This window comes from Amblyomma americanum, chromosome 6, assembly GCF_052857255.1.
Source record: "Amblyomma americanum isolate KBUSLIRL-KWMA chromosome 6, ASM5285725v1, whole genome shotgun sequence".
Lineage (NCBI taxonomy): Eukaryota > Metazoa > Arthropoda > Arachnida > Ixodida > Ixodidae > Amblyomma > Amblyomma americanum.
The window spans coordinates 117,711,086-117,727,733 of record NC_135502.1 but is presented as its reverse complement, the minus strand read 5'-3'; the positions used below and the strand labels follow the sequence as shown (position 1 = coordinate 117,727,733).

At 46.2% G+C, this 16,648-nt stretch overlaps 1 protein-coding gene across 8 annotated transcripts in view; it reads right to left on the bottom strand.

Annotated features, from left to right (window-relative positions):
• The window catches only part of GluClalpha (glycine receptor alpha 1), a 403,918-nt gene that overhangs the window by 30,238 nt on the left and 357,032 nt on the right, over positions 1-16,648 (bottom strand). For 5 of the 8 annotated variants that reach the window (XM_077627890.1, XM_077627892.1, XM_077627894.1 and 2 more), the window contains one exon: positions 198-265. The exons of the other annotated variants lie outside the window; for them this stretch is intronic. In XM_077627890.1, coding sequence (XP_077484016.1) covers positions 198-265 — 68 coding nt within the window. The remainder of the gene's footprint in view (positions 1-197; positions 266-16,648) is intronic. 8 annotated transcript variants of the gene reach the window in all.

The window sequence follows — 16,648 nt, the reverse complement described above, 5'->3', positions numbered from 1 at the left end:
GGCGGCGAAGGAGGAAAATGGCGGGCGCGCGTAATAGAGAAAGAGAGAATAAAGAAATAAGAGAGAGAGCGCGTGCTAGGAGGAGGATGAGGAGGCCCTACCTAGCGTTGTCTCCGGTTCGCCAACAGACCGACTCGCGGAAAACCTCTCTCTCTTTGCGGGCCCTGCCTTTGCCTTTTGCGTGATGTCACACTTACCATGGTGACGTCATCAATTCTGCTGATACTTCTTATATAGATGTTAACGCGTACAAGAGCCGGCCCGTCTGCAGCGGGATGGGGGAGACAGACAGAAGGGGGAAACGGCCGGTGAAAGAGGGGTCACGAGCTGCCAGTCTTGGTGCTGCTTTTTTTTCCCTGCCGTCCACCCTTCTTTTTCTTCGTGATTAAAGAAAACATGAGAAAGTCAGCATAACACAAGTGCTCCTAGAAAATATAAACTTTGCTCTCATGCTTAACTAATACAGAGAATACAAACAACATAACTGACTGAAAGAAATAGATTTAATTTTTTTCTTTTCTGCCTTGTAAATGCAGGCCTAATCGAGCATCTGCTAAATTACATTCCTAGAAGCAGCAGCACAAGCAGTGGTAGGGAATGGGTGGCAGGTTCAAAAAAATGATTCTTATGATGCTAAATTTAAGGCAGCGAACACCCTGGTGTGCCCTTGTGTCTGGTTGTAAGACCAGCAGTGTGTTTCCGGTCTTGCTATGAACTTTTATTTTGATGAAACGAGCATATGCACTCATTTCGCACAGAGCATGGCAGAGAAAAAGCAAGACGCAGTTTCTTCACAGGAAACTGTGATATATTTTTTTTTAGTTAAGAGGGAAGGAAATGATTAGAAGTGAGCGTCAGTGTCAAATTCGCTTCAACAAAAAGTCTTTTACAAAAGCTTTCCATCGCTGATTCAGTTACTCGATAGCGCAAAACAGCTTTAAAGGAAAAGAGGTGCCTAACTATTGCCTGTCGGGCATGAAAATAGAAGATCATTTCACAAATATTTATCGTACTTTTAATAGTTCTTGCAGGCAGTTTACAATACCAGCCGACGTTAGGCCGCTCAACAAAAGTCACAGTATTCTGTCGCTTATGGGCCAGCAGCTGTTAAAGGACTGTAAAAATACTTTGAGAGAAATTTCGGTTCAAACCCTTCACAAAAATAGAAGACCCAGTGCTTCAATCCTTCTCTAAAGCTTTCACCGTGGCACTTGCTAATATAAAAAACTTTACAACAGCCTGTTATGAAGCCAAGGTATTGTTATCCATATAGTTCAGGCAGTTAGCCGAACCACAAACAGGCAACCACACCCTAGGGCTCTATAAGTGGCACGCAACGCCAAATGTTTATCGTTCAATAATGCCATGCACCAGAAGAAAATTTACGTGCCAAAACGGCAACCACAACACAAAAAAAACTGGACATTCAGGCAACAACCAGATGACAAAGAGGGACAAGGGACGCACCTATGGTGCACATAGAAGAATGCATATTATATGCATGCCTTGATACCTGTTTAAAAGTTTTCATACAAGTGGATAGAATCGCAGGCAATAATACCAAGGTTTTGCCTTGTGTTGAAAAAGCATTGCCATCAGGTGCTGTTTATCTGCGGCCAATTGAGGAACATTTTCGACTTTAAAGTATGTCACTTTGGTCTTGGGATGCGCTTTTGAAGAAATCTTTGAAGTGGTCTTGTCTAGTTTTTTTTATGAATGCGTGTAAGGTTTGAAATATCACATGATAAACATGATACGGAGCTGTAAGCTGTGCTCAGAGAACAAGGAGTATACTGAGAGGAGCAGTGATTTTCTGATGTTTCGATCATCAAGACATGGTCTGATTGTCTCACTTAGGAGGAGCTGCTTAAGTAGCTTAAGTATTCGGCAGCCAAACCTCTCAAGAGGAATTGGCTGCGTATACAGTTTCAGATGTTAGCGAAGGAACACTAAGTAGCTCATATTTAACCATTTCGAGGGACGCTTATGGTCACTCTGCCGATGCTGGCGCAATTAATTTGAAGGGCTGAGTGTCTCGATCTGTTAAGTGTGCCGAGATCTCAACATCAGGCGTCTGCACGCGCGTATGCTTAAATGCGTTGCTTTAGCATATTATGCAATAATTCATTTCTTCCCAGACTTTTCGTGTCAAATTCTTGACACCTCAGAAAAACAAATTCTGCAGACACAGCGTCATATCTGTTGCTGTCATGAGGCATGCATCTAATATCAAACGTGGTCATGCTAACTCATACACATCTGATCGAAATCGCTAACGATAAATTACATACCACTTATTCAGTAACGTCACCTCGGTTTTAATTTAGCGTTGTCAAGGATGTTCACTCTCAAAACATTTCCTTTGACAGGTATTTGATGCCACTCAGAGCTTGTCAGTGTTGTTGGTGCAGCTCCTCCGCATTCTTGGTTGTAAAGCGAGTATATTTTACGTGTTCCTTTTCAGTAAACCATCAGTTGCTAGACAGGACCTCTCCCAGCTTCTTTTTTCTTGTCCCTGTTCCTGCGCTGTTTTTGGTCAAGTATGTACCAACTCGCTCAACTCGCCATTTTACTGTTTTTCAGATAAAGAGGTTTGATGGTTTTATGTGACTGCATTTCAGTCAAGAGCACACCAAAACTCCTCTGAGTGTGCACACAAAAGCTTACTACGTAGTATTTAGGCAGCTTATTTTTTTATTTCAGCGTCAAATACTAAATGAGAAAAATAATTTAGTCACAACTTTATCGCAGACGGTTATTTCAAAACTGTTACAAACCCTGCTAGCACAAGTCATCATCTAGGTTAGCTCATACCTGCTGCACAGCACAGTTCTTCTTAAGCTGCAATTGCCTATGACCATTGGCTTTTAGTGCTACGGCACCTCTACGTCATTTCAGGGTCACATGCTGTGCTCTACTGTTGAAACACTTTACCTACGTTCAAAAATTATTTGCCAGCAAACACTGTGGCGCAGAATAAATTCGCGAACTGTTGCGTTTACGGCTCCACTATTATGCGTTTCCGGTCTATAAGTTACATAAACCTGTCAACATTCCATATCCACTATTTTGGTTTAAACCTTTGAGCTGAGAAATAGATTCACAAACAGTACACTTTCGTTATGTTCTGAAGAATTCCGAAACAGCCGTTTAGGCTTTTTTGGGTCAAGGAGAGAGCTTAGAAACAATAGCCTGCTTTGTTTTGTCCGTTTCAGCCAGTCTGCTCAGACCCCGGAAGCAAACCACTCATGGGAACCTGGTAGAACATAGAGCAGTATTTATTTTACGACAGAGGATACTACGAAGATGCCTTTCGTGATAGGTTCGCTAGAAACATATGACACCAGATGCCGAATGCAATTTAAACTCTACAGGAGTTCACAGAAAGACAAGATCAAACAGGACATAGGAGGAAGGCAAACAGGGTCATTGCTGGGAGAACGAAAACACAGCAAGCATACAGACACACGACACAAGTGATGCCTCACTACTTGCATTAGCATACACTGACGGAGACACCCGAAGGAAATGGCCATGCGGTCGCCGTTCTCCGTGGTCATTATAACCTTGCCCCGACCTATGAAAACACAGGCTGCCCTGATGACACCCAGCGGCGCTGGCCATGTTGCTTCGTGTTTCCGCGCGAAAGCTTTCATTGTTTTCCGACAGCGGCTCCGCGCAAGGATGACAAGCAATTCACGGCCGGTGTTATCTTTGAGGCATGCTTCCTCGCCTCGGTGTCGCAGCAGCGGACAAAAATACACACGACGCCAGTCAAACAATATTTGCACGTTCGAACGCCCGTCATAACGCCCTAGGCGCCATTGCGAGAAGTGTTGCTGGGCCGCTCCCTGTAAACAAGTGTTCCAGATCCTGCCCCCTAGTTTGCGTGGAGTGGGGCATATGTTTTTGAAAGGGACGGGACGGGATGTATATTCGAGGGGGTGAGGAAGTGGGGGAGGTATGGCGGGGGATGTCGGTAGTTTCATGAGGACGCGCCAGCTGCGGCTGGAAAAAAAAAGCAGCGTGTCGGTGCGCGTTTTGTTATTAGGAAAACCAGAGCCCACTTTATCTCACGAAACAAAATACCTAGGAATGACCCGAGCGGTCGGAAGCCCGCGCTCGAATCTTCTCCGTTGTTGACGCGACCTACCACTTTCAAAACTGCCACCCGGCTCTCTCTTGCTCGTACCTTGAGGGAAATAAAAATTTGGCGAGTATTCGTGCTCTACGTACATCATGACATTAGCAGCAAGCAATGTGTTAGCATTCAGTCACCGTGTTAATAGCAGTGCAGTTACACGTGACAACCGCCGCCGCTGTCATATGCAACTCTGTATCGCCCCACAATTTGGTCACGAGCCTTATTTGTTGAAGGCTGGACGTAAAGGAGTCGTAAGCAGTATGATGAGACACATATGCCTCTCATTCAAAGCGCCAACGCGTATCTCAAGTCCCAGCTATCAAGCGCTGTGAATCAATTTGGTTGAAATCTTTGGTTTTCATATCTGTATTGGTTGTGTTTTGTTTAACCCATGCCAAAACTTTAAATGCCTTTTCAAATACGTAACCCTGCTGTTTACAGGCATCGCGGAAAGCAAAAGGTATAATTGATGCTACACCAGTTCTGGCTCTTCACGGTGCCTAGATTGTTTAACGATGGCGGAGACAACAACGCGATTTGAGTACCTTCGCTCCTACACGCATGTTCACAGCTCTGTATAACGCCGTTGATTCGTGAAACCACGCAACAAGTTGTCAGTCATTCATATCGAGACCCTCGTTAGACCAAGCAAGGTATTATCGCGCGGATAAAAACTAGGACGACGCTTATTTATCTACTTTGAATTATTTGAATCCCGAGGGTCCCAGGCGGGGCAGTACATGAGCGTTGTGCGCATGAACGGTGGTTAACAATGTTGCGTGGCGATCATGAAGGTAACATGGTTTCCTCGATGGCAGTCTTGATGCTCTTGCGCCATAAAAATTCACTATCATCATCGTCATCATTCCAAGGTCATTCCAGTTGTAAGCTGTGTGCACAAAAACGACTTCTGGAATGCAGTAGTGTGGGCACGATGAGGGATAACGCTGTGAGGCATAACCTGTAGCATTCAACACCTCAACTCAACTGAACTCAACGCTGTGAGGATGGCCTGGGCAATGTGTTCGACGAAACGGTTGAATGAGCTGGTTGTCACGGGGTGAACAATGGAAAAAGCTCTAATAACGGCGGAGACGAGGAATTCGGCGATGGGAAGCAATAGAAGAAAGTTGTAGTTGAAACTTTCAAGTGCATATGCTAAAGTACCGTCAGCAGTTTGAAAGAATGAAGCAAGCAGCACGAATATGAACAGATTCAAGAGCTGAAATAAGGTTAGACTGGTGTGGGTCAAAGACTGCGCTAGCGTATCCAAGTGTACGTCGCACAACTGTTTCATAAGATGGTAGCTTTAAGAAAGAAGACGCCATGCGCAGGTACGATGGAGCTACCCAATTGTTCGATTATATTAATTTATTGCATAGCTAACGTGGTAGGACAATGATAAATCACTAGTGAGGTTAATATCGAGGTACTTAAAAGAGTTATTGGAAATAACGGTACTATCCTTAATTTTATAATAATAATAATAGTAATAATAATAATAATAATAATTGTTCTTTTGGGGAAAGGAAATGGAGCAGTATCTGTCTCATATATCGTTGGACACCTGAACCGCGCCGTAAGGGAATGGATAAAGGAGACAGTGAAAGAAGAAAGGAAGAAAGAGGTGCGGTAGTGGAGGACTCAAAATAATTTCGACCACCTGGTGTTCTTTAACGTGCACTGACATCGCACAGCACACGGGCGCCTTGGCGTTTTTTTTCCTCCATAAAAACGCAGCCGCCGCGGTCGGGTTCGATCCCGGGAACTCCGGATCAGTAGCCGAGCGCCCTAACCACTGAGCCACTGCGGCGGGTGATTTTATAAGTCGACGGAGTGTAATTTCGGCGACAGTGGAAAGAAATGAGCGGTCTTCGTACTATTCAGGGACATTACCGAAGTAGTGCACCATTGCTTTATACTATCCATGCTGGTATACTATCCGTTTTGGAGGACAGAAGCATTGTCTGGAACCAGCCCTCTTGAGTACAATGCAAGAGAAGTGCTCTCTTCCGACAAATAGACCGCAGGGAGTCCTCATACCGCTAATGGAATAGTGTTACAGTGATTAAGCGATGCCCCACTGCACTGGCGGGTGGCCGTTTCAAACACATTCACCGGTGGGTTTTTGAGATCCGAGTCCCTCTTTGCGGGCTCCCGTAAGGTTCATTTTTGCATAAATGTGCCCTTCTGCAGGCTGTCTACCTCTCGAAAAATGTGCTGATGAGCCATGGCAGCGCGGTGAGGTGGGAATTGCATTCAATGTATTTTAATTTTTCCACTGACACTTGCTATGGTGGGCAGTTTGCCCGCAATACCGTGGGTATAGATTGCCACCTGTCCAGATTTGGAGGTGGGCCACCTCCTTTTTCGTGACATGGACGGACGGATGTGTCTTTTCTCGTGAACGCAGCCTCTAAGGTTGTCACATTAATGAAGGCGGACAAAAGCTCATCTCTTATTGGTCTGGTGTAAAAACGCATCACAGCTTGAAGGCGGAGACAGACAAGGTTGCCTGCACTCTTACGCTGTATTCGTAAAAACGCAAGAATCGAAACTGTAGCAGTAATTTAACGCAAAAAAGAGAAAGGTGACCGGAATTCGGTTGGAATTCAAGTTTGGAGGAAGGCATTGGTTTGTTGCGCCGTGCATACGCTATGGTGAGCCCTTCTCGGGCAGCCGTCTCACTCCATCGTCAGCAGCAGCATTGAATAGAGTTACACCCCAGTGAGCGCAAGAAGGAGACACTGCTTCGCCTTTCACGAAAACAACACCGCCAAGCTTCGTCACTGCTTTGCCGTCTTCAGGAGGGGAAATTCTTTTCGACATCGTTAGCGCCAAATGGGGTTAACGCGCGCGAAACGTTCGCGTCTTGCGCCTGGCGCAAGATTTCTGCAGCCGGCCGCAGCCTCCTCGCACGCTTCTCTGTAGTGCGCGCTTCATTTTACTTTTCTTTATTTCATTCCTCGCTCAGTGCACTTTTCTCGTCCGATGCCGCCACCGTTTAAAAAAGGGCCCAACGCGCTTATACGCGCGGCTCGCGAGTCAATGGCAGTCGCGAGTTAAAAGAGCCAAGTCGGGCGAGAGTATTTGCGATACAACATCCGAACAGTTTACTACAGTGATGGATGGAAGTCGGCCGTCCCATTCAACGCGTCCTCGACTCAGCGCCACTTCGCCGCAGACTCCTCCGGGCAGTAGCGCCTGGCGCGGGCTTTCGCCCAATCTATAAGGCGCTACGCGCGTCAGGCGAATTCATGCCTGCCTCCTCCTCCTACACGACCTCCTTTTCTCTGGGCTGCCTAACTCGACTCGCCTCTCAGCTTCTGATTCCTACTTCTCAACTTCTGCTCTCACGATACTGTTCCCCCAGTCTCCAATGAATTTTGTTGCTGTTTTCTGTCTTATTTTTGGTTAGACTGTTGGCAGGCCTCCTTTCCAGGAACCCATTTATCCCCAGCTAAAGTGCGGTGGGCGCTGAGATCAAAAGCGGGCGGATGAGAATTTCCCGCTCGCTGGCTCGAAGGCAACATTAAATTCTTTGCCGCTCTACTCGTTCGCATTCATAGACTTGACGCCTTTTGATCCATATCTGACGCTTTTTCTTTTTTCGGTGCATGCGTACGAAGGATCTAGAGTTCGTGCGAGGAGTCGAGAGCTATTCGTGCTGCTTTCTTTTTCGTTCGGCTTCTGAGCGATCGCCATTTTGTATCCACGGCTCTCACGTTTTGTTCTTCCCTCAGTCGGTTTCTTCCCGTGTTCGCCTTTGTACTATTTTGCGTCACTGTGCAAGACGGTTGCGCTTTTTGTTGAACCTCAATCCGCTCTCAGTTACAGGCCGCTGCTACATTTGCGACTCTCGAGCCGCCAGCCACACGCATTCGTGAAGTACGAAGAGCCAGCAGAGGAAAAAAAGGAGGTATAGGAAGAACAAAACAAAACGAAGACGAAGACAGGGAAGAGCGAAGCTGCGCAAGTAGCGCATTTCTCTTCTACGCAGCAAGCGAGCAGGCGCGAGCGCGGATTTCACATAAATCACGCCCTTTGTAGTCGAAGCTGAGGAGAGGCGGCGTGCAAGGGCGCGCGCCACATCGGCATCGGCATCAGCGGTCGTCACCGAAATACATATAAGTGAGAGTATACATCTTCTTGCGCCGGGCAACGGTCTCCCTAAACGGGAGGCGAGCAAGGAGACGACGAAGGGAGAAAAGAAAGAATTGACAAAGAAGCACGGAGAGATCTCTTCGGGAAAGGAGCAGACGTACACCCGCTCGTGTAGAGGGATGAAGGTGGTAGGGAGTAGGAGAGACGAAAAGCAAAGAAGAGGGTGAGGATGCAGTTGGACAGACTCATCTGCGCCAGACTTACACACGCACGCACGAGCACAAAAGGGAAGGCGCCGACGCCACATCTCCCGCAGAAAGCATTGATTCCCGGCGTTTCAATTCCCCAAACTCGCTCCCACGCGCTTCGCCGGACGGCTAGGTTTTTTTTTTTCGGTTCTTTCTCGAGCGCAGTTTGCTTTCTTTTTCTTTATCTTATCGTTTTCTTCGCTATTGCGTGCATTCGTATATGCCGATTCCTCTTCTCTCTTCTCGAGAGTTTGCGTTCATTCGTTTGTTTCGTTTTCAGGCCTCGCGTGCGGATCCCTGCTGATTCTGCGGGTTATGCATGGTTTCCGATGGTTCGTCTTCAGACCTTTCAGCCTTGCCGCTTTTCTACCGATTCGTTTTAGTTTCCCGCGTTTCTCAGCTCCGCTCCGAGGTAGTCCCGCCGACGCTCGCCTGCAGCTATCGGGGGACACTTCCATCATTCCTTTCATCGAGAGCTCTGTTTTGTCCAATCGTAGTTGCGCTCTATCGAAGTCTAGTATTGCCTTTGTCGTTGTCTGTTACCTCATTCTTTACTCTAATCAACTTGAACAGCAAACGACGAGACGTTTCGCAAGAGTATCGTCATTTTTGTCGTTACGTCATGTCTTCGAAAAGTGTAGATAATGACCGCAAAGTTTGTGAAGCGTTGGGATCTCCAGCAGCGCTGAAGCAGTTTCACAAGAATGCCTTGACAGTGTGCGAACGATTCTGTTCATTCTGCTAAACTTGTGCAACGGTAGCAACTGTACTTGTCGCTGCCGAAACGGAAGCTAATAAGTTTTGTAGAAGCCAGCCGTGTTGGCGGGTAGAAAGTCTCGAAAGAAGGAAGCAAACAATGTATAGGGTTGTTGAGAATTGCCACATTTGATAGACCAGGCGCCTGAAAGGATTAGACTGAGAGGAATAATGTGAGTGCATTTTATCTGCAGAGCTAAATGCCTGAACAACTGTAGCAACAAATTAGGCGCGTGTGAATAATGACTCTCGAAGAAGAATGAAACATCTCGCGAACGGATTGTGAGTGCTTCTTATGAAATCCTGATATTACGTAACTAAAAGCAAGCAGCCTGCCAATCGAATACTAAGATGTACGATTTATATAAAGCGGGCGCCTACGTCCTTGATCTAAGCACGAAGTGGCGGCGTTCCAGATTTGGAACAGTTTTTCTGCAGCGCATAATGAAATTTCTAATCATAATTTTATGATAATGTGCTTATAAACGTCTCACTATGAACGAAGTGTAAAGCACTGGCTGCTTGAATTACCTTGTAGTGTGCTTTGAAGAAGACAATCAGCAATAATTGTACAAACAAAAAGAAACTTTTCCAATGTATGCCGCTGCGCATAAACAATCTGACCACTTGAGCAGGGCTTGCTGCTGCCTTATTGGAAAGCATGTAATGCCGCCAGCCCTCAGATTGCAGCCAGCGCAAGCAACACAAAAGTGAAAGCGAAAGTTGGGGTACAAAGTGTTCAATGGTACCCAATTTTCAGAGGTGCTAGAGGTCGGCAACATTTGTGTCGATCACAACTTCAATGCTGAAGAAAGCACCTACGTTTCAGCTTCTAATGGGTAGGGGCTGCTATGAGCGGCTTCATTCTAGCGTTCCGTGTCAAACAGCTGCTGAATGCGTAATGTGACGCACTTGCGGGTAACGTAGCGACCGTCAGGTGCTAAACTCCAGCCAAGACCAAGGCATCTCGTCGGCAGTGTGTTTCTGACACCATGCAAGTATTCGAATGGTATTTTAAATTTCAAACATTATCCAGGGCTAATCAAATATTCAGCCTTTCACGATTCCGTGCCGAGCACTGGCTGATATTAAACTGGAACGTTTACATAAAATGTGCTTGAATTCGCTTTTCTGATATGAGAGAGAGAGAAAAAAGTGGTAGAGGAAAGGCAGGAAGGTTAACCAGAAGAATGTTCCGGTTGGCTACCCTGATTTCCAGGGGCTCGAAAGCTTCCCGAACTTCTCGCAAGAAGCACGAGCTTCTAGACGTTGTTTGGTTCCCCATTAAGAGACAGCGTTCGAGCCAAGAAGCTGGGTGGAATAATAAAGTCAACCAGTGATCCTTGATGATTGTGACGATCCCGACTCTTCTGTACTACGTCAGGACTGACCGAGAATCAACAACTGGCTAGCCGCAAGAAAACCATAACATGAACAACAAAGTTTGTATTTGCACATCAGAAAACATACCTAATTGAACTGGCGCTCCTCTACGTATTCGCTGCGTTACGTCAAAAGATAGTTATCTAAACTTGACGGCATGCTGCGCGCGTTGACATTATTGTATATAAACGCAGTCATAGGAAACAGAAATTGCGCTCTAAACTTAAATGCCTCTTTCGAACTGTACAACACGAGATGACTACTACCGATTAAATTTGAGCTTTTCATCGGACGTGAGCGAAATTATCGACCGTGTGCTCGACGTTTCTAATGTTGCAGCTCAATCGGCGAGCCATCGGTTGTTTTCTCCCCTTTAAAAAAAACAACGGAAAGTTCATATTTTACTGGTGCTAATGCTTCACAAAACAGTCTCTAGCTGGCCGTCAGCGCTATTTTATCGACTTGTAAACAAACAATGCGACAAAGGCTTCAAAGATTCTCGCTTTTCGCAAATCACAGTTTGAGTCGGTGTCGGGCTTTCTAGGTTGGGTTGAAAGAGGCGCGAAAACCTGGCAGCAAACTCGGGCGTCTGCACAAGTGGCCGGCGCAGGCACGCTGCGTTTTGTTTGTTCCTAGCTTTCACCGGCGAACGGCGAACTGACGCGCTCAAACAGTTCAAAATGCAAGTTGAAATGTGCCCCGAACACCGGGCCGAGGAACAAAACACTTCCGAAGCGATTTCCACGGGCCGGAGACAGCTGTGGCGATTGCAGTGGAGTACGTCCCTGGCAAACAATCGATCGCCTGATCTTGCCTCCGCCCGTGCTTCGCCGGCAGCGAATTCAATCTGGTTCCTGGCTGTTTCCCGGCGGACTCGCCGAGGAAGGCACTTTACGCTTGTTTCCAGTCCCTCGCCGAGCGTTTAAAAGCAGAGCGTCGCAGCCAAAAAAGAAAAAAAAAACAAGGCGAAGAGGACCGTTTCTTTTCGCGAGTGCATCGGGGCGTGTTATGCGCGAATACCTGCCACGTCTGCCGCCCCTTTACTGTCTGCGTGTTATGAGCGTCGGCATCGACGTTGCTTTTTGCCGCAGCTCTTGGGGTTGTCGTTGGAAGTGCGTTGGAGTAAATGGAGCGCTTGCTGCGGCGGTTGAGTGTGAGGTGGCGAATGTGGACATACTTTTCGGTTAGAGGTGCGCCAGCGGAGCAAAGGGATGAAAGTAATCGATCTGCATAAAGCGTGAAGCGGGTGTCCCGGTAGCCGAACCATGAGTGCGGGATTGTAAAGAAGAGGTGATGGCAAATGCCATAAAACATTGAACCGGGGTGACGACAACCGCACTGCTCTTTGTCTGTTGATGATGCGAGACTTTCAACGTACTACCCAATATTCGTTGTCGCTGTGGCACAGCTTTGCAAGGACGGCTGGGATTGTTAAGAGTTGTGATTGTACGTCGTGTTGAAACTGTAGTCTTTGCCCACTCGATTGTAGTCTTTGCGACCATCAATCCCTGGACCAAAAGACGAAAGGCCCTCAAATGCGCACATATACAACTCACTGGCAAGGCAAGAAAGTATGCGCGGAACCTTATTACTGAATAAATGTTAGATCGGAATAGGAGTTAAAACAATGGTAGTATGTAATATTTTTATGCCTTCAAAAGCGTGCGACGTAAGCACCTTATATAAATGTCTGTTCGCAGATAAGGCCACGTGCAAGCGTGTCATAGTGTGCTGTTATTCGTGGTTGTAAAAACATGCCCGTGATCTTTTCGACTTTCAGAGTGCCTGTTTCAGAGTGCTTGGGGGTCCACCTAACTTTAACTAATGGTACGTCCGTACCGACAATGTATTGTCCTCGTCTAGACGTACTTTGGGTTTTCTCCTTCTGACTTTGATTTCTTCAAGCATAAACACTACGTATGCTCCCTGCCAGGTCCCTCATTAGGTCTAAGCTAGAAGACGTGTCTTTAATTGGGAACCCTAATTCACAAGCTGTGAATAGCCTCCTCGAATCTCTACAAAATAAAGCAGCCCGATACAGCCGGTGACAACTGAACATCTATTGCGCCCGATATCAAACGAACCTCATAGCTTTCTCGCTTGGCTCAGACATTTGATTTTCAAAGTCAAATATTTTGATAACATATTTTATATTATGCTGCACCAAAAGCGCCCGTTTTTTTTCAACTTATACTCCGGCTAGAACCGGCGACTGTTGCAAATTTTCTCTTCCATTCTCATGTATATCTTCTTTTTATTTCTCACCATTACTTCTAGTTAAACGGCCATGAAACAAACTCCCGAGCTCAACAGTTGCTAATAGTAATACTTGAAATCTTCGCCCTTTGACCGCTGACCTTTTAAAGTGTTTTAAATAACATTTTTATGATTGTGCAATCTTTTTGCCGGTTATCTTTTATGCGGCCAAGAACCCTCTTTAATGTTTGTAGTTGGCGTGTTTCTTACATTATTTGTGCCATTTTCGAGCTGAAAAAAGGTGGCGTTGGGCCGCGTTCCTGTGCCATCTCCTCTGCTTTCTGCCATATCCACTTATGCAATGACCTTTGGGCATTCAAACCAATAATAAATTATAATGATGATGACATCAAGGTCCTGGCGGCAAAAAACAAACAAACTATAATTTGTCTTTCTTTGCGCTTAGTTCTTGTAACGCCTATTTTTTCCGCAGAGAAGTTTCTGAGCTGCTGGCAAGAAGGTGGTGTACTCTACAGGGTGTTTCATCAAAGACTTACCGCAATTTTTAAAAATAGGCTTTTGAGTTCGAAGAGCGCTTTTTTCGGCATAGCACTGTCAGCGGTTTAGTACGTCAGAATATAGCAAAGACGTGCTAATTAGTAGGCTGGCTAACTAATATTGAATAGTTAACTGTTAATTATTATTATTAGGTTCCTTAATTATTCAGAGACATGAAGCCCTCGCAAGTAATATCCGTGTCATTTTTAAGCATTTCGAAAAGGCGGTTATCCTAGGCGCTGCGGCCCAGCAAATTTTTGCTATTTGGACGAATTACGTGCACTGGAGAACTTGCTTTCCCTGAAAGCCTCTCGAAAGCGCTTGTAATTTTGGCCCGATGTAGCCAGAATTTGTGGGGCCAATGCGCCGAGGGTAACCGCCTTTTCAAAATTCAAAAAAATGACACGGATATTACTCGCGAGGGCTACATGTCTCTGAATAATTCAGGAACCTAATGTTAATAGTTATAAAGTTATTTATTCTATATTTGTTAAAAATTCTGCTAGTTAGCACATCTTAGCCGTATTCTGATGTATTACACCCCTGACAACGTGATGCCGAAAAAAGCGCTCTTTTAATTCAAGAGGCCTATTTTTTTTTTAAATTGTGGAAAGTCTTGGGTCAAACAACCTCTCTACTCGCCTACAGCTTTTCTTAGCAATGGAGGAAATGCCACGGGCATAGAATATTCATAACAGTGCGCCACAGCGGCAAATAGTTCGGCAGCGCGAAGGTGCGCGTTGCATCCTGGCTCGTTGCTGTGTACGTGGTACGTTCACACCGTCGCTGGGGCAGCTGGCGTCATCTATGAAATCTTTTTGTAACTATAAGGGCCTACTAACCAAGAGAACTGTTTTGTAGTGCGCTGGCACAAAGCGAAGCCTCAAACCGAAATCGAAACCGAAGTGATAACCAAACTGCTAGCGCAGCGAATTCGCATTTGGCCTAACCGCGCTCAACCATCCGCCATTGTTTTTCCTTAGCATCGAAGACTTGCATTTGGGAGTTGAGTTAGAAATATACTTTAAGTGACGAATACAGTCGATCCAGGATGTATCGCATTCTAATGAGATCAGAAAATAGTTCGAGATAATGATGATTCGATCTACAGAAAGAGACATAACATTCCACTCGCGATCGTTACGAATGCAGGTTTGCCAGTTGGAGCATCCAATAACTGGAAAGTTGGTGAAGACGACATGAAGGAAAACCTTTGTTTCAAGACAGTAATTTTAAAAACGCTGGCTTTGATCTTCTTTAGACTGTCCAAGTCCGAGAGCCCTGTAAACTCCATTTTGAAGGAACAATGCCGAATTAGGCTGAACGCTTACTCCAGCCCAACGAATGTGAAGGGCGCGTTTCCTCCTGACTACAACAATCATCGCGGTCGTTAGAATTGCCTTCCTCTTCGGTGCCAGCAATTCCCGCCACAATGTTCTCGTCCGCGGGGTTGGCTTCAATTTGTACTTCGCCGTCATCGTCAACAAAATCCTCAACTGTCGCTTCAGCCGGGATGGCCCCCGGAAAAAAAAAAAAAGGAGTCGCGAAGCACGTCGTGCTCTCCTGCCGACACAAGCCGTGCCTTGCGCAAACAGCTGGTCACTGTGTCCTGCTTAACATCGTTCCAAGCGGCAGTGATTATCTGAATGCCCGCAAGGAAGTCAACCTTCCCATCGGCTCCCTTTCGAAGGTTATTCAGGAGCCGTAGAACAAGTAGCGCACCTCTTTGACCTGGCGGAATTGGATATATCAGACGGCCGGCTAAGGTGGAGTTCGATATCTAACGCGTCATTCCTACACTTTCACACAGTATTTCAAGGGAATAATCTGTGCGTTTGATAGAGCCAATGATTCAATGGATCCCGGTTAGATATATCCGGGTTCTACTTAATCGGTAATGTCATATGTTTTAGGAAAAAACCTGATAACCGCAAGATGGTAATTATTCCGCTGCGTAGAAAGGTGTGGCGTGTTTCGGTTGCTTAGCCTGCGCTTCGTCACGAGAAATAGTTGTCCCGGACTATAGTTTGAAGCACATATGGATTTCACTCGTAATTTCCTTTGTACTCGCTGTAGCCAAACAGAGAAGCCGAACATCCAGCAAAATCCCCGCAAAGTAAGATACGCGTCATCATTGTGATGGCCGACCGACGTATGAGCGCAGCAAGTAGTCACCATGACAAGCTACCAGCTTACTTCCTGATCGAGGGCTCGTCCACGCAGTGCATGTCATTTTGTAATACACCCTTTGCCATCATCGACTAAGCAATGTCCTAGAAAAGTCACAGTGCAACTGATTAGGCCATTTGAGTTTGCGTACTCATGCTAATACGTGAAAGAATGAAAGTCGCGAACTGCACGCAGGGACACCAGCGGTGCACGCTATCATTTTTTGTTCTTGGGAAGATAATGAGTTTACGTTTATGCACGAATTCACTTTTTCAGGGTGCTGCTGCAGTGCAAGCTAAGCCAAGAATTATAATGAACTGCACATCTGCAACCAAAAATTTTAACCTTAATCCAACGTTTCGAAGCCGACTCGGCTCCTTCATCAGGGGTGACTGAGGGCAGTAGCTAGCGTCTTTTAAGTATGAAGGGGAGGGGGGGGGGGGGGCGCTGTCAAAGGAACGACAGCTGTGACGCGAAAGGCGCGGGGGAGGGGCTACAGGCTGTTAGTCATGCTGGCGCACTGCAGGGAGGTGGTGAGTGGCGACTTTTTTTCGTTGAGTTGAAGACCAAAGTTCAAATTTTTGTTTGGAGGTGTGCAGCTCAATATAATTCTTCAAACCCAACCAGACAGGCAAATCTGTCAAAATGTTTAGTTTTCAAGCTAAGTCAAGGCAAGCCAGTTAAGGCAAGATAAGACAAGACAAGACAAAGGACAAACCAGTAGCAACACGTTCAGAGTGGGCATTATATTGTAGCGACCCCCGCGGATGGCAGTGCGCGTGATGCTGAAAAGGAAGAAGTGTTCCCAGCACGCGCCGGAGAGAACGCTCGGGACATTTTTGGCCAGGGCCGGACGCTGCCGCCGCCACTCCGCTCCTGTCCCCTCTTCGGCAGCCCTCAATAAATGTGGCCGCGGTCGCCTCCCTGGGCGACTTCCACAGTATCAACATCAGCGTACGTATTGAAAGTGTTCACAAAACGTAAGGCGATGTGCGCTGCAGGACGCATGAAATATCATTTATTTAGTCACGAAGAAATAAATGGTCCTAATAAGCAGTATATAATTAGAGGTAGCGTAATTGAAACATTC